At 39.0% G+C, this 21587-nt stretch overlaps 1 protein-coding gene across 1 annotated transcript; it reads right to left on the bottom strand.

Moving 5' to 3' along the window:
• Nucleotides 1–2474: 2474 nt before the first annotated feature.
• Nucleotides 2475–19325, bottom strand: alp3 (alkaline phosphatase 3). The gene is made up of 11 exons (XM_067593999.1): nt 19054–19325; nt 16523–16639; nt 16083–16198; nt 14765–14939; nt 12330–12502; nt 12083–12223; nt 10758–10827; nt 8955–9089; nt 7214–7405; nt 4511–4627; nt 2475–3565 (listed from the first exon to the last, which is right to left on the bottom strand). Exons 1-11 carry the CDS (start codon nt 19127–19129, stop codon nt 3249–3251), a joined length of 1629 nt encoding a protein of 542 aa, XP_067450100.1. The 5' UTR covers nt 19130–19325; the 3' UTR covers nt 2475–3248.
• Between the last annotated feature and the right edge of the window lie 2262 nt (nt 19326–21587).

The raw sequence follows: 21587 nt of genomic DNA on the forward strand, positions 1-21587 counted from the left end.
GAAGAACAAAGAGTCCTGCAACAAATGGTTTTGCCCCCACAGAGGCCTGATCTCAATATGATGGAGTCAATCTGGGATTAACATGAAGAGACAGAAGCAGCTGAGGCGCCTACATCCACAGAAGAACTGTGGCAACTTCTCCAAGATGCAGGAACAACCAACCTGCCAAGTACCTGAATAACTGGGTGTAGATGTACCGAGGAGAACTGCTGCTGTTTTAAAGGCAAAGCTGCTCACAGCAAATATTGATTTCATTAAGGTTTTTTTTGTTTACTCAACTTTGTATTAATTAATTGATAGATAAAAACTATTCATGGCATTATTCTTGAAAGTATCCTCAATTTACTTTAAGTGCCTAAAACTTTTGCACAGTACTGTGTATTCTGGAAAAATGAGAGACATTTACAAATAATTGTTTAAATAGCAAGAAAAAAAAAAACAGCAAGAGGTCTAGTCACTGAGCCTGGAGGCAGAGGATAAATGTCCAATTCCCTGACTGCAGTGTCTGCAGAGGAGAAACCTTCCAGTTTAAGAGAAATCAGACTGTTTAACTCCAGCCGAAGAACAAACCCCTCACCTAGCAGACCCAGACTGACCAAAATACAGATGAACTCAGATAATCCTCTAAGCTAAGCCTTAAACAGGACAACTGTGTCTTGGTTTCTTGGAGGAAAATTTAATGAAGGAAAGCAGGATGAGATGGTGTTGGAGAGGTGCCTGACTGAGCAGAGACACAGTAGAGACGAACAGAACAGCACATGCTTTGACCCAGACCAACTCAAACGCAATCTCCAGATGAAAGAGAAGATGTAAAAGGAAATATAGATGAATAAAGGGCCATTCCAAGAACCCACATTTCAATTTAATTTTAATATTGTAAAACAGTTTTAGTTTGGTTGTAACAGCAAGATTGATCTTTTTAGTTTTATTTTGTTTTCATTAAGTATAACCTTGCCCTACATCCTCTCACACCACTCATTCCTCAGACCCTGTCATTTGAATTGCAGTTTTAAAGAAGTTTGAGTTTCCCAAACTTAAAGATCCATTCCAGATATATAAAATACTCTGCTTTGAATAATAATTTGTGTCTGATATGGTTTTTCCATTAAAAAAAAGTTCAAGAGTGGCTTTGAGCAGCAGACAGGGTTGTTCAGTTGTCATGGAGATTGCTTAGTTGTTTTGGAACTTCGATCACGTGATAACACCTAGTGAAGAAGGCCACTACAGTTCTTCAAATACCTACATTTCAATTTAATTTTAGTTTTGTAAAACTGGTTTAGTTTTGTTGTAATAACAAGCTTGATTTTTTTATTGAATTTTATTTTCATTAACTATAATATTGCCCAACATACTCTCACACCACCCAGCCCCTCTCTGATTTATTAACATCTTATCAGTTTAGTTGTAGTTTTAAAAAGGTTTGAGTTTCCAAAGCTTTTAACCACATCTCATGGCATTTGTCAGTTGCTCACATGTCATAGATAATGTTTAGTTGCTTTGGAATGTTGGTCACACTATAACATCTAGTGAAGAAGGCCATGAGATATGTTTGAAAGCTTCAAAATCAAGGAAATTGGACTTTGTTGTCTACAGTTTTGCCTCATGATGTGTGCTTTACCCAATCCATAAAAATAACATGTATACCATGTGTTAAGATCAGCATGTTGGTATGCCATATACTGTATGATGTCAACTGACAGTACTGTACGAAGTTTTGGGGGAAAAAATGCTCTTAAAATCATAACTGGACAACATACTGCATTTCCAAATGTAGGAACGAGATCATCTGATGAAAAAGCCCTTCTGCCAAAAAGAGTCACTCTTCCTCATCTCCACCTCCTTCTAGCCCATAAATATAACACTAAAGAGATAACACTTGTTCTTGCATCTCCTCTCAAGCTGTTGAGCGTCTCTCCACCATATGATCTATAAATGAGTCTTGACTGAGTACGTGTAAAAGATGAGAGCAGGCCCATCATCTGAAACAAAAATGATGGCCTCCGGCCAGTCTAAATGAGTACAAGGAGAGTCAAAATCAGGTTTAATAAACTCCAAACCCCAACAGATGTCCAAAATAATTACCACAATCTGTCACCCAAAGATAAAAATAGTTGATCTTTAAATATTTTGCATTATTAATGGACTGCTGTAGTAACGTCATCAAACCCAGCCGCCCCGAACCTCAATTAGCACTGCGGATATTGGACGGCCAGATCAAAGGACTAAGGAGTCATTTTTATACTCATCCACTCATCTTGTACCACAGCTTAGTAAAATTATAGTTATTACAAACTAAATCTCATTGACTGAGAAAACTTCTGCATCATGAGTTGTTTTATCAAATATAAAAAGGTATTTAATCACACAGATATGGTCTGACATATGCTGTATTTGAAAATATACATATATGAGTATATTTTAAAGTAGAGCGAAAGGAAATTCATATGTAGGCACTCTGGAATGAACATATTTATTTTACAATATTAGTGACAACAGAGATGAATCTTTAAATAGGTTCATATTTCAAATCATAAATATAAACATGGCTTAAAGGAATAGTTTGATATTTTGGGGAAATATGCGTATTCACTTTAAGACTGATACCACTCTAATGAGCCAAAGCTAGAGCCAACAGGTGATTAGCTTAGCTTAACATTAAGACTTGAAGCAGGGAGAACAGTCTAGTCTGGCTCTCTCAAAAGTTTAAAAAAAAAAAAAATCACAGAGAGTTACTTCTTGTTTGGCAACCTCCATTACTGTGAGGTGGCCAGGCAACCAATGGAAACCCCTAGTAATAATAATTAGCATATATCACAAAATGCTAAACTATTACTTCAAACGTCCTGGGATGAGAATTCCATGAAATAAACCAACTCAATCTAAGGACTACTTTATTGGTATGACACAGGGATTCAATAAACTGTCGAAGTAAAAACAAGATGAATTTACATTCACTTAGGTTAATTGCTTCATTTGGAGCCCATTTTCCTTCATCATGTTGTAAGACTTTCATTGTCAGACTTGTTTCTGCTTTAATGAGACCAATAAACTACTACTAACAACCTCCTTCTCTGTCTTAACCAGATGTTCTGCTAGTGACAAGGTAACCAAAGTTCAAGAAGCACAGTTGCACACATCCACCCAGCTGAAGTGTCCTTGAGTCACTGGAATCTCTGACCAATCCTCCTCCTATGACCCTGACCTCTGAACTCCCTGATGTCGCAAGTGGAGTGAGGTCAACAGGGCTCTTACATCAGAACTATATGTGCCAGCAGAGCACTGAGGAGGCTACTGAGCAACACTGCTGAGCCATGGACTCCCCCAGCCCCATTCCTATCGCTGGTCACGGTGGTGTGACCCAAATCTGGCGTAGTTTGCCCCTGGCAGTGCCTCAGGTCTGCACCCACGCATGCAGCATAACCCATGGCATGGGCGACATAGCTCTGCTCATTAACGCCCTGGAAGAGGTGGGCCATGGGTCCGCGGGCAAGCACCGCCACATCCTCTCCACTGTGGGTGGCTGACTCTGTGGGCACCGCAGAAAGCTGGACGTAGTCTTTAGTTTCTGGAAAAGAGGTAGACATACATACATTTTGTACATTCACAGTACATTACAATCGCATGCAACAGTTTGACTGCTATAATCCCTATTTTTATATTAACAATGGATCAAATTAATGTATGTGAAAGCAGTTGCTCATAGTGATGAACCCATAGAGAATTATCAGTCGACTCCAGAGTTCTCCTTAGCTCTATGGAGTGTTTTAGTCTCTTTCAGCTCATTGTTTTGTTTTTTCGAGCCGCAACTTTACTGTTTTGGTTCGCTCTCATTGTTCAACATTGGACTTAAATTTGTCAGGTGGCCAGAAACACAACTCTAAAGTAATGCTATTGTTGCGCCGTGTCTGCTGGATGTGTAAACAAGCCACTGTTTGCTAACAAGTTATCAGCTTAAAAGGTTATATGTCATTGTTGCTGCCCCCAAGTGTCCAAAAAAATCAATTACTACAGCTTTAAATGGAGCGTGACTAACATATTTATTGCTAATGCTAATGAGCTGAAATTTTAATTATCCATGTGGGGTTGAGGATGAAGAGGAGCAGTTTTAATACATACTGCTTACAGTTTACATTTATTACTTGAACTGCAGCCCTCCCATCTATTGATCTTTGTTTATTTACTTATTATCTATGGATTTCAGTCATATTATTTTAACTGAATTGTCATTTTCTTTCCTGGTTTATATAGACAGAGATGCAAATCAAATTTAAAAAATGTCAGAGAAAGAGAGAGCACATGTGATTGTATTATAAGGAAAGGTTATACTGTATTAAACACAGAAGGGTAAAATGTAAAGGTCATTCTCAATGCATGTTTTCAGCTTTTCTGTTCTTAAACATTCAAAATAAAGTAAAGAAAGAAGCTGAAGCATGACTGTTTAAGGACTGTTGTAACTGGTCGGGGAGTTTGCTGATAAAACTAAGAAAACCAAGCACTCAGCGTGTCTTACTGGTGTTGACATTGCGGATGTCAGGACGCTTGCCATTGATGATTTTGTGTCCAGGTCCATTTCCGTACATGAGCGTGGTGTAAGGCAGCATGTCTGTAGCCCACAGTGGAGATTTACCTGGAAAATACAGAAAAACCATCTACATTATCTTTGATTTATCTTCCTCGTTTTTCTGTTTCTCCTCTCTGCCTCAAAGTGCTAAACACTTGCACACATGAATACACACACATACACATACACACACACACACACACACACACAGAAGGGGTCTGCATCCCCAGGGTGCTGCAGGAGGTCTAGAGCTTGTTGTGTATCTCACTGTTTCTCTCCAGATGAGCCATTAGCCTGGCGAGTCTCTCCGTTGATGAAGAGCTCAGAGTTTCACAAGCACATTAATCACTGCTGCAGCGCTGGGAGGAGGAGGAGAAGGAGGAGGAAGAGGAAGAGGAGGAGGAGGGTAAAATAAGGATAGGACAGGAAGGAGAGAGTAGATGGGGTGGGAAGAGCATGACATAACACAAGTGCTCAATCAATAAAGGCTTCTGAAGGAGGATGATGATATATTTGTGGGGGAATCTTAAAATGTGATTATTTCCATGCCAAAAAATAAGAAATATGACCATGTTTCACAGGACTGTATTGTGGATGGAGTGGAAAAGCCTTTGAAATATCAGAGATACTGAAACTCTAAAAATAAGCAGCTCCTGGTGGAAAAGTGGCCCACCTCACTATAGAATTGGTTTGCAGAAAAGCTTTTTTTTCCCTTTTCATTTTAGTTTTGGTTTATGATTTTTTTTCCTCTGCCTCAATACACCTCAATACAATAGAGGCATATACTTTTTGTGCTTGGAAATATGAACTATAATGATACTGCAGCTATTGCGCACATTTTCCATTTTCCAAAGCAGGATAAAACTGTTTTTGGACCCCCAGTGTTTGAGCAATCATTGTTGAAGCCTCAGGACTCTGGGTGGGCATTTCCCATGGCAGCAGCTGACTGACATGTGACAGTCAGCATTGCAAGGAGACATGCTGTCCACTACTATAGTGCGCTAATGAAAAACTTACCCCTGTGAAGCCTTCAAACATTAATATTGACTGATTGATACAAGTCATTTTCCCTGCTTTTTTTCAACAAGCCCACATAGTTAAGTGCCATTAACATTCTAAGACATCTGTACCTTAACATTCAACATTTGAGAGGACTTGTTTCGGTGTAAAGTTTGTATTGCACTTGGAAATTCGAAGCTAGTTATCATTAGCTTCCACTAACTGGCTAACTAGAGTGGAAGCTAGTTAGCTTAACTTGACAACAATGTTACTTATTTCAACACCTGAAATAACACCAGAAACAGTTTCCCCATTACTCTGGAAAACCTCACTGTGAGTAGTTTTCAGACAGGTATCTCAAAACCTGGGCAAATAAAACATCTACATACATACCATCTGAGTGAAGTTACTCATTGTGGGAAAGTGATGAATTAAATGGATGCTAAGATGGAGAAATTAATTTACCAAAACATTATTTGGCAATTACATAATTATAGCATATGCTCTGGCCTAAATTATAAACCATGAACACTGACAAGCTGATATTTGATAGTAGTTCAAGCAACACAGGCAAACCAGTAAATCCAAAAGCAATGGCCTTAGTTTTCTCTAAATGGAGGGAAAGCTTATTATGAGAGATCCAAACAGCAATACTCTCCACCTCAGTACTCAACATATTTCTCAGTGAAATTTTATCTTTATGTTAACAAAGCAGCATCGTCTGCATAAAGAAACATGTGCAAGCAGATTTTTAATCAGAAACATAGAATGAAAAGAATAATGGCCCCGAGACTTTCCCCTGAGGGACCCCACAAGTTAGAGCATTCCATTAACATCCACCTTTTGAAATTTCCCTGTAAGATAGGGTTGAACCCATGATAATATCTTCTGTCTATTTGAATGTGGTCGATTCATCACAGGTTTTAAACCTCCAGGTAAAGGATAGAGAGCAGTGATGGAGAGGAGACAGAGCGTTGAAAGAATAGAGGGATAGAGTAAGTAAGGTTGATAGAGACACACTCCAAAGGGAGATTAATGAAAGACTGAAAGACTGATAGATGGAGGAAAACTTAGAGAGAATAATGTAAGAGAGAAAGGCATTGGTGTTGATGGTCAGAGACAAGTAGAAGGAAGAGAGACGAGGAGAGAGTGAGGGACTGAAGTAGAAAGGCAAAGGAGAGAAAGGCTGCCAGCTATATGTGTTTACCTGGTCTGTAATTGCAGGGGAGAGAAAGCAGAGGAAATGTCAAGCTGCTGGTGGCAGAGGTGCACTGAAGCTGAGAGGAAGCAGGCAGTGCTCAGAGAGGCATCACACACACACACACACACACACACACACACACACTCACAGCAAATACAAAATGCCACCTTAGGTGTCTATTGTCATTGGGTATAAACACACTTGTGGGGGGGGTGGAGGGAGTGGTGCAAAAGCTGGAGTTAAGAAAGGTGGAAGATTTCTCCTCTGCCAAAAGAGAGAAACTCTCTTGTCATATGGAAAAAGTGACTGAGCAAATTAACCCTAACCGTAAGCTTTGTACAGTACCAAATCAAGTCAATACAATAAAAAAATGATAAGGCAATGTCCCTGCATTTACAGTTTAACAGAATTTTAATGGAAGAGTTGAATACAGAAAGTCAGTTTATAATTACCCAGAATGCTCTGCCCTCGGAATGGGTATCCATTGAAGGTAAAAGGGTGGGAGTGGTCAGCCATCACTACAGTGAGAGTTTCCTCCTCTTTGGTGAGTTCAAGGCCCTTGGCAATGGCATAGTCGAAAGCTACAGCCTCATGAAGCGCCATGTACGCCCGGCCATTGTGGTGAGCTTGGTCAATACGGCCACCTGACCACAGAAGGAGTGAGGGTTAAAGAGGAAAGATGATGAGGTAATGACTCCAGGTACTTTTTGATAATTAAAGTGCTGATTCTTTTCCTCATAAATGAGAAAAAGTTTGTTTAAACTGCCGTCCAATTTTCTCATTCTCTTTATTTGATAATGCAGACTCTTTTTCAAGGAGTTAAAACATTCATAAAGATGGCAGAACACATCATCCTTGTGATTCATGTGTGGTTCATGTATGTGATGCATAGTAAAAGGAGCAGAGCTGTGAGATGTGGACTTCATTCTGACATAAGTCACAACAATGAAATGGCTCAAACTTGTCTTAAATGACTTGAGACTTGATTTTTGGTATTTGTATTTGGTATTACTTGATATTTGTCTGGGATGATTTTGGACTTGACTCTGACTTTTCTCAAATGATTTGACACTTAACTTAGACTTATCTATCTCAGATGATTTGACTTGAATGACTTGAGACTTGAGTTGAACTTGCCTCTACGATGACTTCAGACTTGCTCAAAATACTTAAAAACAACTTTTAGAGGTAATATCTACTTTACAGAGCATTCAGAAAACAGCCTAGAAAGTGCATTAAATCATTGCAGGGGATAATGAATTGAAATTTTAATGAGCTATCCAGTATATATATGTATATACACAGTAAATGTGATATGCATTTAAATTGTTAGAGGTGAGCACACAACTTTTTTCATATAGAAGCAAGTCTGAAATAAAATAAGTGGAATAAAACATAACACACTTTCTCCAGCAGTGAATCAAAGTTGACTTTTAGAGCACCCTTCTTGCAGGGAGATCAAGCTCTTCTTTTTTTTTTTTAACTTAAGCCCATTTCTACTGCTCCCGTCCCCTCCACTAGCCATATTGGAAAGCGAAGTAGACTCCGGTTTAATAAGTTGAGGTCTCGGTGAGCTGTCAGTGATTGGGTACACCATATGCCTGCTTCTATTAATATATTTGCCTGTTATTTTAAAGTCATTGTGAAGACACTCAGTAGCACCATGGAGTTCCCAGGCGGAGGCAGGGTGCCTCAGATTAAAGGAGAGATGGATGAGGAGGCCGTTGAGGCAGCCGTGTGGAACAGAAACACGTCAGCCAGCCACACTCCGCTAGCACACACTGCGGCAAACTCATTGAGCTGTATGCAGAATCAATGTCAAGTCACTGGATCCACTGCAGGTACACACTGTTCTCTAACACAATGTATTCTCGAGGTTGTCGCTATAGTGGATACCATGAGGATCGCCTCAAACTAACTATAATATCAGTGCTGAAGTTGCTGTCATATAAATGCAAATACATATCTGTATTTTAGCAAACAACATCAAATATCGTAATGTCATTGTTCAATTGCCACCAGGACTGCCTTTTTGACTATTACAGGATCAATGATTCAATTGATCCACCTGGACCAAACATGCATTTTCCTATTTTTAGCCTTCACCTCTCCAGGGATTTCACTATCCAACCTTTGATTGACAGATTAAGTGATGGGGAGTGTGTGGAAGGGGGATGAAGCTCTTGTCCTCACCCTCCACTAGCAGGAAGAAGCCTTTAGGGTTTTTCTGGAGGATGCGGATGGCCTTTTCTGTGGTCTCGACGATGGATGGGTCCATGCTTGGGTCCCTCTCTGTTTCGAAGCGCAGATCACCAGGTTCAAACAGAGCTGAGGGAAAGGAGAAGAAAACCAAATTAAACCATGCAACAGTTTTGTGTAAAAATACAGTATGTTCAGCCTACAGCGGGGCCGCAGCAGAGGAATCCTATCCTCCTCCTCCCTCTATTTTCAGCTCACAGGAAGTGAATAATCACAATGTACGGGCAGAACCCAAAGTCTCCTTAGCAGCAAAGTGAGCACAAAGCCTAGAAAAAGCATAATGGCTCAATATCCTCATATATCAATATCTCTATATCTCCTCCACACCAGCACACGGCACGAAGAAGACACTGTGATCACTGACATCATGATTCCAGGGCACTGAAGTGCTTCAAACATCATTGAATTCAATAGTTACAGATGGTGACAAATTAATGGAAAAATCAACAATAAGTGTCTAAAATTGTTGTTCCACAATCCAGAACAGCTTCAATGCTTTTCCAAAAGATATTCCCTCATTTGGTGTTTTGATAGAGTATCTTTGTTATATATCTCATATCTCATTTATTTAGGTTTTTCCTTTCATTTGTCACCTGTCTATTATCTCTTACTGCCACTTTTAGCTGCTGAACTCCAAAGTTTCCTATTGCAGCCTTAACTTTTGGAATTAAGGATTGACCTATGACACGTAATCTAATGTGATGGAGATGGAGGAAACTAAAATGACTCTCTGGGCAGCATATGAGCTTCTACTACCATCATTTCAGCTGAGTTTAGAAATTTATTTGTTACAGATATCAGACAATATCTGGAGTGGACCCCGGGTGAGGTCATAGTTTGTAAAAACAAGAAAAACACAGGTGTTATTAAGATAATTATATACCAGTTCCAGGGTTCTGCTGTCATGCTAGCTCACTGATGTGGCTCACCGGGGCACTTGAATAGAATAGAGCCATATTAATGTTATTAGTTACACCTGTGCTTTTTCTGCTATGAAAAGGTCAAAATGTCCTGAAAAACAGTCTATAGTGAACACGGTGGAGGCAAAGAGTGGCAGAGGAAATGCCTTGAACAGCAGGACACTTTGGAAAGTATTGTCATACTTAGAGCACTGTTTTTGGTGGTCAGTTTATCTGGTTGAGAGTTGTTTCACAAAGAAAAGTAAAAGAAATAGCTCGACATTTTGGGTAATACACTTATTCAATTTATGCCCAAAGATAGATGGGAAGTTGGTTTGTCCATTTGATGTATGTTTGATATAGGCAATTATCATTGCATTGTATTAATGATACAATGAACACATTATTTAAAATTAGAAATGGATACTGCTCAAAAGTGAATTTAGAGACTTCATATGTTAAGGGTTACAGCCTAAACAACTCACTATAATATACTATAAATATAATAATCATAATAATATGAAAATCACAGCTGAACATTGATATCACCATTTCTGGTTATAGTAAACAAAGCTGACTAAAGATTAGATAAAAGCATCACACTGAATGTTTTTGCACCTTGAAAACATAATGTAGGTCAGATACGGTAGTTTCAAGTAAAGATGAGTCGTGTCTTCAAGACTCACATCAGTCATACAAGATGAAATGAGTAAGCTGATCAGTGAACCAAGGACACTACAGGCCTATTGATGTTGTGTTCCTGATGGGAACGCTTTGCCTTCACGTACTGCTCTGCTGAATAGCATGAAAGGGAAAATGGAAGTATAAAAAAACTCACCCATGAGGTAGTCTGTGTTTTCAGGGTCAACAGCGTCGAAATCAGTTTTATTCCACACGTAGTGGGCTACCTGTGTGACACACAGGACATCAACATTCACACACGGAGTGGGAGGAAGATAGTAAAAGTCTTTGTGCTTGTTGTGAGTCACTGAAAGAGCTTTTCTTTGCTGCATGAGTCACTTACTGTCGTATAGTCCTTTCTCACCTGCCTGTGTGTTTGTTTACAAGCTGGGAATTGAAGTGCAGCATTTTTAAAAACCCATATTGTGTTATTGTCAAATTATGCACTGATATCAAAATTAGAGACAAAATTACATAGATAAGTTTACACTATATGAGCAATTGCCACTGTTTTAAGGTTATGGTAAATTTTATCTGTGCCTAAAATGTCTAATGTCTGTCACATCGCTATCTGGGTGGGACCAAAGTGAGCAGAAAGGTGAAAAGTTCAAACACTAGATGGCAGCAGAAGTAGAGCTCTTACACTGTGTGTAGTTACTCTTTGAAGGAGTAAAGATCCTGACATTTAAAAAGAGGTGCCCAACTGTCAGCAGCTGAAATGTGCAGTTTTACTGAGCAGTTTAACCCAGCGTGAGATCATCGTATATGATTTTACCATCTGTAATCGTTAAAGAATAAAGAACTTTCTAAGGTCAGGCTGCCTTTAACAGAAAAACCACAGCAGAATTCCAAGTACTCTACTTTCATATATTGAAAGTATCGGGAAGACCTGAAGGAAGAGGCCTATGAGGGGAAGAGGGCCAAGTATGAGGACCTGGTTTACAGGTGCTGAGGCAAGGATGGTGGGTGTAGTGCGTCCCTATTGAGGTGGACTGCAGATGCTTTGCTGACCAGTCTTTCTACAAGGCCCTCAAGCTCCTTGGCATCACAGGGCTACACAGTAAAAAAGCCATCAAAAACACTACCAAGGCTGCAGAGAGGGCATGAGGATGGCCATGAATCAAGAGGGATCCGTGGCCACTTGGACACAAGCTAGGGCCTGATCAACACCGACTGGGTTGCCTGAGCGAGGTTGTATGATTGTTGAAAGACCAGAAACACCCAATGACCCCAGGTTTCATCACTGATGATAAGGGAGAGGCTCGATAAAGTCCTCTGTTTCTCATATGATCGTTGTTTGTTTTCCGTTATATTAGTCACCATTACATTAAAAAGCACCTGCTCTTGGTTGAATTCTGATTTCACACTTGGCTGCCTTCCGTTATTTGCAGGCTTCTTTTCACCTGAGACTCCTTCATGAAGCTATTGCTATGAATAAGACAGCTGTCTTGCTCACTGTGTCTAGTTAAACAGAAATGTTACCTTTCCCACTTTCATGCTCTGCCATTCTTTGATGAGGTTGCGTCCGTCTTGTCTTTTGCCCCTGGAGGCAAAGTCCTTGGGGTATTCTGGGTCCTTGGTGCCCTTAGGGGTCATGTACTTTCTACCACCACCAATGATCACCTGGAAACACACAAATAGACACAAACACACATTTACATGCAATTTAATAGAATATCATTCAAAAAGCATTAAACATTAGAACAATATGAGCGATGGAGAACCTTACATCTATGTCTGTGTTATTGAGGAGCTGAGAGGAGATGTCGGTGCAGCCGTCTTTCTTGGCGGCAGCGGGCATGTCAGCGTCACTGTACCACTTCCTGCTGGCACTGTGGGCATAGGTGGTTGCTGGGGTGGCATGTTGCACCCGCGTGGTTGTGACAATGCCGACAGACTTGCCTGAAAGATATACAGTTTCCACGCTTAATGCACAGAAGATGTAATGTAAGCTTACATGTGCAGAATATCAGCTCTGCTCTGTGTTTGAGTAAGTTTTGCTCTGAAATGTATGTTTTTAAAGCTAAAAGTCTGAGCAGCTGGCCAGGAGATGATTAAGCTATTAATCAACAACTTTCTCAACCCCCTGTAGACACTGTAAATGATGATTATGTTGTGCTATGAGGTATTAAATATACTTATTGTCCTTTTAATCACCTTGATGCCCTAAAATTCCTTTTTAAAACCAGCGAAAATTTCCCTATGATTGTCTCATTTTCCTGCAAACATACAGCATGTATTATGTATGTCATATTTTGGTGGCTGCAACATTGCATCACATTAAAATTCTATTTCAAATAATACATGTATTTGGTAACCGAGAATCAATGATAAAGACATGTGAGTTTGAACAATGCCTGACAATGAATAACGGACTCACTGGTGTGTCATCAGTGCAGGTGAAGAGCTTAAATCACTGGTTTGCAACCTTTTTGACTTTTGGTCCTTTATAGCAATGCTTACTGGCAACCTTCACGGGTTGCATTGAGTTGTGAGCAGTTCAACAAAGGAGTGAAATTTCATTTTAATAGTTTTTAGTTTCCAAAGAAGTAAACTCTTAATTTATTCATAATAAAAAAGCAAAGATTTAAGAAAAGTCAGGTCAGAACAAATAAACATATTTTTGTGAAGCAGAAATGTTTTTCTTCTTCTTTCAAATCTAATTATTAATTTTACAAAACCTCTTATCCTGCGATCTCTCAGGGGGTTCACAGGTTAGGAACAAATTGTGTATAAAATGTTCCTTTATAGCAAAATAAAAGGTGTATGTAAACTCTTTTCAAAACTTCTTCTAAAATGAGGTTTCAAGGAAACAAATAAGGTTCTCCTCTGGTTAAAGACGAAAAAACCTAATTGTGAGTGCCAGCCTCCAGTGCTGTACTGGGGTCAGGGCCATGACACTCTGTGTATTATGAGATATTTATGGCTGTTGATAACACGGGAACATGATAAAAGTCAAGGTGCTTCCCTGTGCAGCACATTATTCTGCAGTGTAACCTGTGGCCGCAGGCTGCTGTTTCTCTGGGCTCCCCGGTGGCCCAGTAATACCACTCTGACAGGGCACTGCGGCTCACAGCAGAGCGCTCAGCTGTAAAATCGGGTTTTGCTGGGGCTGTATAAGACCTGAGGGATTTTCTTTTGTCAGAAGCCAGAACTAAAGTGTGACACAGCAGGGCTGTGTCAGGTATCTGCCTCCTCCTCAACAAAGAGACACAAAATCCAATTTGTTGTTTCAAACACAGCACCGTCTAAAGACACCCTGCATTATATTTCCTTCAGCATTGCCAGTCATGCCAGTATAAACTATATTTTTTCATGAGTTTGTTTACATTTGCAGAAAATCTCCACTTTTGTTAGTGTAACAGATGTTGCATTAGTTCATCCTTTTCACTGGATTTTATAAGTTTGGCATTTAGCATAATGGACCCACTGGTCAAACAATGAATTAATGGATTAGTTTTCTCCCTGGAGTCTGAGTAAAATATTGATCACAGTGACTGTGCTTCAGCAGCCCAGACTCACCTTTAAATCATTCATTTAAACTGAAAGCAACCATTTATTTCAACCTCCCCTGTTAGGCTTTCACAAGCAGTATATAAACAATTCACACTCTATAATGTAGTTGTAAGAAGATGTGAGGGCATTTATTTGTGCTCATCAATGTATTTGTTAACATCTATAACTCCTCCTGTGAAGCATCTGTAACTTCAAAGCAGCTGACATGTCAGTTAATGTGTAAGTGGTAAAAGTAGTTGAAGTGGAAGAACTGAAGACAGTTCAAGTGTGTGCACTCCAAGCAGTAGGAATAGTAGTTTAAGTGTAACATCCAAACTGCCTGTGGAGTAATGAAAATCTGTTCAAGTTAGTTGTTATGTAATGGGTGAAAGCAGTTGAAGTGTCAGAGAAAGTGTAAGTAAATCTTCTGTTGCTTTGTTGAAGTGCTGAAGCCTACAGTGATGTATGATGTCACACACACAGTTTTTAAAGATTCCAAACAATACAGTATATCCTGAAAATGTGAAAAAGGTCTGAAAAGACAAAAGAACATGAAACATAAACTGAAATTATGTTTTTTTGTTTCTTTAAGCTTTCATGAAGAAATGAATAACATTTATAATGCATGTATTTACTCTACTCTATTACACTGTCCTGTGCTGGTCTTACCAGCATCTTTGGCCCATTTCAGGATGGATGTGACCTCATTGCCCTTCTGAGTCTTGCAGGCACCGTTGCGAGCAGCTGCACTGACTCCAACGGTGTTCAGGTTGGTTTTCACTCCACACAGATACGCAGTAGCTGTGGCTGCACTGTCTGGAATCTGGAAGTCCACACTGTAGGTCTGCACAATACACACACACACACACACACACACACACACACACACACGCACAGAAAGAACCTTTAATAAAATATACTGTTAGACAAAATAAACTTTAATGACCACTGTGTGGAAAAAATGGTCTTCTTGCAGAGGAAAATAAATGATACCAGACATGAAAAATAGGATATAATAAGAAAACAGCAAATGAGGCATTAAGCGTAACATAAGCAACAATTACAGCACTGCAATCTATCAAGTAAATGGAACCATAACAATGAACAGTAAATTAATCTTTTAAATATCGACTTATTTTTTTCTTTCTGTCTGTAGCACTTCTTCTGTATGACTTAATTTCTTCTCCTTAAATGATAATTTATTTTACCATAAGGTTTTCATTGTGTGTTTTGTCTTTGTAAAACATTTGACAAATTCTTACTGAAAAGCTGCAATAAAAACTGAAATGCATTTAAAGTATGTAATTCACTTTACGTATATATGGTGTATAACATAAAAATGTAAAAGGAATTATGAAAATATACAGAAGGGGAATAAAAACATCAAGACACATGTATAATGTAACAGAAGAGTGAAATTTGACTAATATTTTCAAATATCCATCATATCTGCATTATGCCCTGCAAAGGTTTTCAGGCTGGCCAACAGACTGCATGATAGAAAGGTTCAAATGCCTTCTTTTTATGCTTTTGTTTATTATTTATCCCCATAAATAATTGCCATTGAAACAACACCATACCGAAAAACATAGATGCTGCACTCTGCCCTTAAAAAACTTTATTTATTTACTTACAATTACAGCAAATAATAAATGAATGTACCATTTGTGCATTCATTTGTCACCTGGCACTCTAAAGATATGTTGTACAGATTGCAAACCCCTCTGAGACAAAAGTGTAATTTCTGGCTATGTAAATAAAATTGCCTCAACTGTATGAATAGTAATAGTAGTAGCTGGAACAGCAAATATGCAGTAGGTTCTTTTCTTGGATTATTGTAATGGATGAATGCAGGAAACAGCCAGGCATTTACATATTTGTGTTTGTACATTTGGGCAAGCATGTGTACATCTGTCCATTTGAGTCTGTATGTGTGTTTGTTTGTGTGTGTTTGTTTGATTGTGTGTGTGTGTGTGTGTGTGTGTACCTTAGCCAAGCCCACATTGGGGAAGGTGTCCATGGTCATCACTGTCTCCTCTCCTGTCTTGTTCTGCAGCTGTCCCTTGAGGATACGAGCTGCTGTGTAGGTTGTGATTCCCATACCTAATGCACACACACATACATTTTCTATTCATCCTTGGTACAGTCATAACCTACTCTGTTATAATTGAAATGTCTCTCTGTATTATTTTTCTGCTGTAAAGATCAAAGTCTTTATTTCTTGTTCATTCGCTGTACACAGCCACATCTTGTTTTCTCTGTCTGTTTGTTTTGGTGAAACTGAGACAGGAAACGGAGGAGACAAGTGCCAAAATTATTCTAAAAAGTGGGTCAGACAGTAATTCCTGATTCTGCTCATCTTACCAACTCAGCGAGGCAAGACTGTACAGTGTTATTACTGTGAGGAAATGACCATGTGTAACCTACCATCTCCAAGGAAAAACAGGATGTTCTTGGCCACATTGGTGTTCAGCTTCCTGTCCAATGCTGTTTGTAAAGTCTTCCGGGCCTGTGACCTCCAGAACTCAGGGTTCTCCTCCTCAACTGTAGGTAAACACACAGATCAGACAGAAATATTTGGAATGTTGATATAAATTAAAGTATTGGTTATGAAATGTCAGATCAGTCGAAACCTACTTTGGGGAAAGGTGTATCTGCACTGTGGGTTTTACAACATAATAGGCAACAAAAAAAGGAACTGCAGTACAAAAGCTACAGATTAAAGCACAATATGTGATTTTTGGGAATCACAGCTCACACTACAGGTGTAACTTTGTACTTTGAACAAACTTCTACTGACTACTGACAGATAAAGAGCTGTTCTGTGCATCCTGCAGAGATCAATGACAGCAGAATTAAAAACCGGGTAGATTGCTCTTTGTTGAGGCCTTAGGGACTTGAATGTGTGTGGTAGTATGTTTGTTTGTAGCAACAGCTGTCACACCTCACTCCCATGCTCTCTTATCTACTACAGGACATCTTTCTGCACTGTTAACAGGCACAATAGATAAAGTAATCCACCAATACACAGTAAATATTGATAGCAGCCAGTTGTACAACACCACGAGTGCCGAGTGTGCTGATTTGACAAGTTTGGAAGCCCCTTACAAAACCAATGGGTAAGAAAGTGCGCAGAGAAAGTAAATGATTGTGAAGAATGAAAGGAAAGGTGGAAGCTGAGGAATCATTAAGGAGAAAAGGGGAGACTGAAATGAGGGCAGAAACAGAGCACAAAGCGAGAGGAGAAAGCAAGTCTCAAATGGCAGATGATTAAGTTTCACAAGAACACGCAGAAAACTGAAAGAAGTCTGACTCCGAGGTAAAAAGGTGAGGATCAAGTTCAACATTTTGAACAACATTTGTCGTGAATGAAAAACACCAAGGTTTGTGTGAAAGCAAGAGAGGGAAGGGATCAAGAAAAGGCTTAATTTTAAAGGAAATCTACGTGTGCTCACTGCTGAATTTTTGCAGTTGAAATCTTTGAAATGGTAGATGGACTGCACTTATAGAGCACCTTATATATTTCTACCTTAACAGACAAAGCACTTTACAATGAGCCTCTCAATCACCTGTTCACACTCACACACCATACAAGGCACTGGTCTGTCCATTGGAAGCAACCAAGGGTTCAGTGTCTTGCTAGACGACACTTCGACATGACTGAACCTCCAACTATGTGATCAGTGACCCGCTCCACCTCTTGAGCCACAGCCATCCAATACTGACAGAGTTGGTATTGTAGTGAAATACAAATACTGAAAGAAGTTGAAATAGCAGTTCACATAGAAGTGCAGAAAGTTGAAGTGTCAGCTGAAGTGCAAGCACTGAAAACAGACTATATTGTGTATGAACAGTGGAAGTTATTGGACAGAAGGGTTGTTCAAAAGTGAAAATCCAAGACCTTAGAGGGTCTGAGTGTGAGTCAAGGCGTAAAACAAGGGGTCAACAGTAGTCCAACTGTAGATGCCTACAGCGTAGGTTTATAGTTTATGGTTGAAAGTTGGATTTCACCCGTTAATATCACCTCAATGCAAGATGCATGTATTGCCCCTGATAAGGCCATATCATACTTTATAATCCCCACAGTTACTGTGTTTACATTCTTTCATTTACTTAGTGTATCAGAGTGATGGAGGGCTCCAGACACACTTATAGAACTGGAGTTATATCCAGGTGACTAATAATATTTAGTTTTGTCTCATACTGAAAAAGAGACCGTCACCGTGCGATTGCGGTGAACATAAGGTCTGCAGTGTAACAGCTTAGCTAGATGTGTATGACTGGCAATAAGACTAGTCTTTTTTAAACTTCCTTAATGTTGTCTTCACTGTCAACAATTTTCAACACCATCTGAAACCTGTAGTAAAAACACAAGAAGCCAATCACAGTTCTATTTCTACAAAGCCACCGTAGGTACAACATAACCCTTTAACACGGAAGTACAGTATATCCATCTTAAGCTATGAAAGGTGTGGAACTGTCAATTAAAGAGAGAGATGAAAGCAGTTGAAATGTCAGTTGAAGTGGAAGCTCTGAAGACAGTTCATGTGTGAACTGTAAGCAGTTGAGGTGGATTTAAGTGTAAGATCTGAAAGTAGCTGAACTGTCTGTTGAGAATAATCAGTGTCAGTTAATAAGTGACAAGTGAAAGCAGTTGAAGTGTCAGTTTAAGTGTAAGTGATGAAAGCACTTGAAATTTGTAAGAAAAAGGGATGAAGAGGAGGGGTTGAAGATGAGATGAAAAGGTTCAAATGGAAGTGTAGTATCAAAAGCAGCAAGAAAAAGTTATTTAAAAGTTTATTATAAAAAGTTTGAAAGATATCCCAAATTTAAATAGAAACACAGATCCTAAATGAGTTGACCATTTTGAAGTTTGAATAAAGAAAGTATAAGGATGTTGGAACCTCCCAAAAAAAAAGTATCCAGAGGAAGAAGTGGAAGAACTGGTCTTCTCTTACCTTTGGCATTAGATGATCCACACGCCACCAGCAGAAAGAGCACCAAGATAGACACTCTTGTCAACTCCATGGCCATGTTCAGGCTGGAGACCTGCTCCTCTAAACTTCCTTGTCTAAAATAATGCTTGTCTCCAACCACACCAACTGCCAATCATCTTTAACAGCATGTCATAAATGTATAATGACCTTTAGGCCTTTGGCAAATTTATAATCTCTGACCAATGATTCTGCTGTGATTGGGTTGGAGCCAAAAATAGGTAAAAAAAAAAAAAAAAAAATTTAAAAAAAAGATTAATAAATGCACACATAGCTATATACGACAGTTCTCTGTATTGAAATGTAAAGTTTCTGTTTCAGTTCTCCATTTCAAATAAAAGTGTATTTGATAAACAGTTTAAAAATATCTACGGAATTAATTATTGACAGCAGTTACAGCTTTAATGGCGTCATTTAATGATAGCATTTATTTATTTATTTATTTATTTATGATGCTGTGCTAAAGATCAAGGGAACAGCAGTGAATGTACCAAACAGCTATGGAAGGACTGAGTGTGTGTGTGTGTGATATCTAATTATCAGTGGACGGTATCTGACAGATAATGCAGCAGGGGATACAGTTATGTAAGGGAGAGAGACAGAGTCCACTGGGACCGAGCTGAATGGTACAAACACTGAGCCATCTATTTTCCAATGAATACATTAGCAAAAGAAGAATATTTGTATTGCCCATCGTGTTCTGTTTGATTGCTTGTCCAAAATTTCCCTGTCACTGACAATGATTGAGGAGGTAGAATAGCAACTGATGGAAAAGTGTTTTTTACGTCTTATTCAACAGGTACCATGCGTCACAGCAATAATGGAACATTTATCAGTGCTAATTTGATCACCTAATGTTCCCAATGAGTTCACTGATTAGCCTTGCAAATGTGGATGGACCATTGATGATGACTGTGGTAATTTGTTGATATGAAAAAATAGATTACACACCATGAAGTAGTTGGAAATGCTTTTTTTTTCTTACCACTGTAAATGCATGTGGGTAGAGCGACATATGGACAGGGGTTTTATATAATGTATGTGGGCATCAGTTAGGTGTGACCCTCATTCATATTAAAAAAGGAAGGGAAAGAATGTTGAAGACACAAAAAGACAAGTGTTCAATTCAGTTCAATTTAACCCTCAACTGGAGTCAAAGTTGTTGCAATAAATATTGTTTTTTCTTAAGTTTTTCTCAAAAAAGTTTTCAGTAGATACCTGAGATGTGTATCTGGTGTATCGGGTGTATGTGTTTCACGTCATAGCGGGTAATGTTGTGATTTCCTGTTTGGCTTCATGGTGGCACAGTTATGTCAGTGAAGAACAAACAAAGACAAAAGGAGGAAGAAATCTGTCTATGTTAGCTCACTGTCAGAATAACATGATGGCGCAGCATTAGCTCTGCAGTGTACCTGACACAGTTTGGATGAAAGGAACTCTGAAAATAAAGACATGCCTAAAGCAATTGATGATGAGGATTGTATATTTGCACCAAGTGATGAATCAGATCATTCAGAAGCAGAATATAAGCATGAGGACACGAGCTCTGACTGAAAAAAAACACTGTTCCCAGTAAACACAAAAATGTTGCAACAAGCACAAGACAGTGACTGTTATTTGTGATTACTGTGCTGACTAGTTTGTGTTTGATAAGTACCACACAGCTACAGTAGCCTATTTGTAACACAGTATATGTATGTAAACATCACATTTTATAGGCTATTTTGCAACCTTACTAACATTTGTAGCATCTGTAAGTGAGTGAAAAAGTAAATAGATTGCAAAAATGTGTGTTTTTTGGTTTATTATTGTATTAATATGTGTTCTGAAAAGTTTCTTAAAGCGTCCCTCCATTCAAAAATGTGTTTTTCTTCTTGTTCCCACAGCTGGATGTTTGAGCTTCACTGTGCAGAATGATACAAATAGTGTATGTGAAGAGTTTGCTACTTAAAAGCTGTTTTCACATTCATCTGCTGAGGGAGGAAAGTTTCTCTGTGCTAATCAAAAACCCTGAGTTTAAGGGGCGTGCCTTCTAGTGCGATTTGTGACATCACAACTAGATTGGAAGCTAATCCTGGTCCAGTAGGAAATTTACACAAGTGTGATGTGAAAACTTGAAGCCTCCAGTGCACAAACACTGAGAATGGATTTTACAGTGAAGTAGGAGACATCTTGCTGCTCTGTGAAGGGGAAGCTGACAGCTGAATGGGTTGCTGTGGTACACTGCGTGGTGAGCTGCATGGGCTGACATACTGTTGTAAACATGGCGATGTGTGTTGGTGTGGAACTATGATGATCCCTGAGGGAAAAACTGGTTGTGGCAGCAATTAGTCGAATAGAGCAAAGAAAAACATGAGAAACATAAGAAAATGGCCCATTACATGTTACAAGAACATGTGAGCAGAAAAGCATGGCTGTAATGTGAGAAATAAGTATGAAAAATATTAAATGAACAGGATAGTTCAACATTTTGGGAAATTCTTTATTGCCAAGAGTTA

This window comes from Thunnus thynnus, chromosome 7 (genome assembly GCF_963924715.1).
Source record: "Thunnus thynnus chromosome 7, fThuThy2.1, whole genome shotgun sequence".
NCBI classification, from domain to species: Eukaryota; Metazoa; Chordata; class Actinopteri; order Scombriformes; family Scombridae; genus Thunnus; species Thunnus thynnus.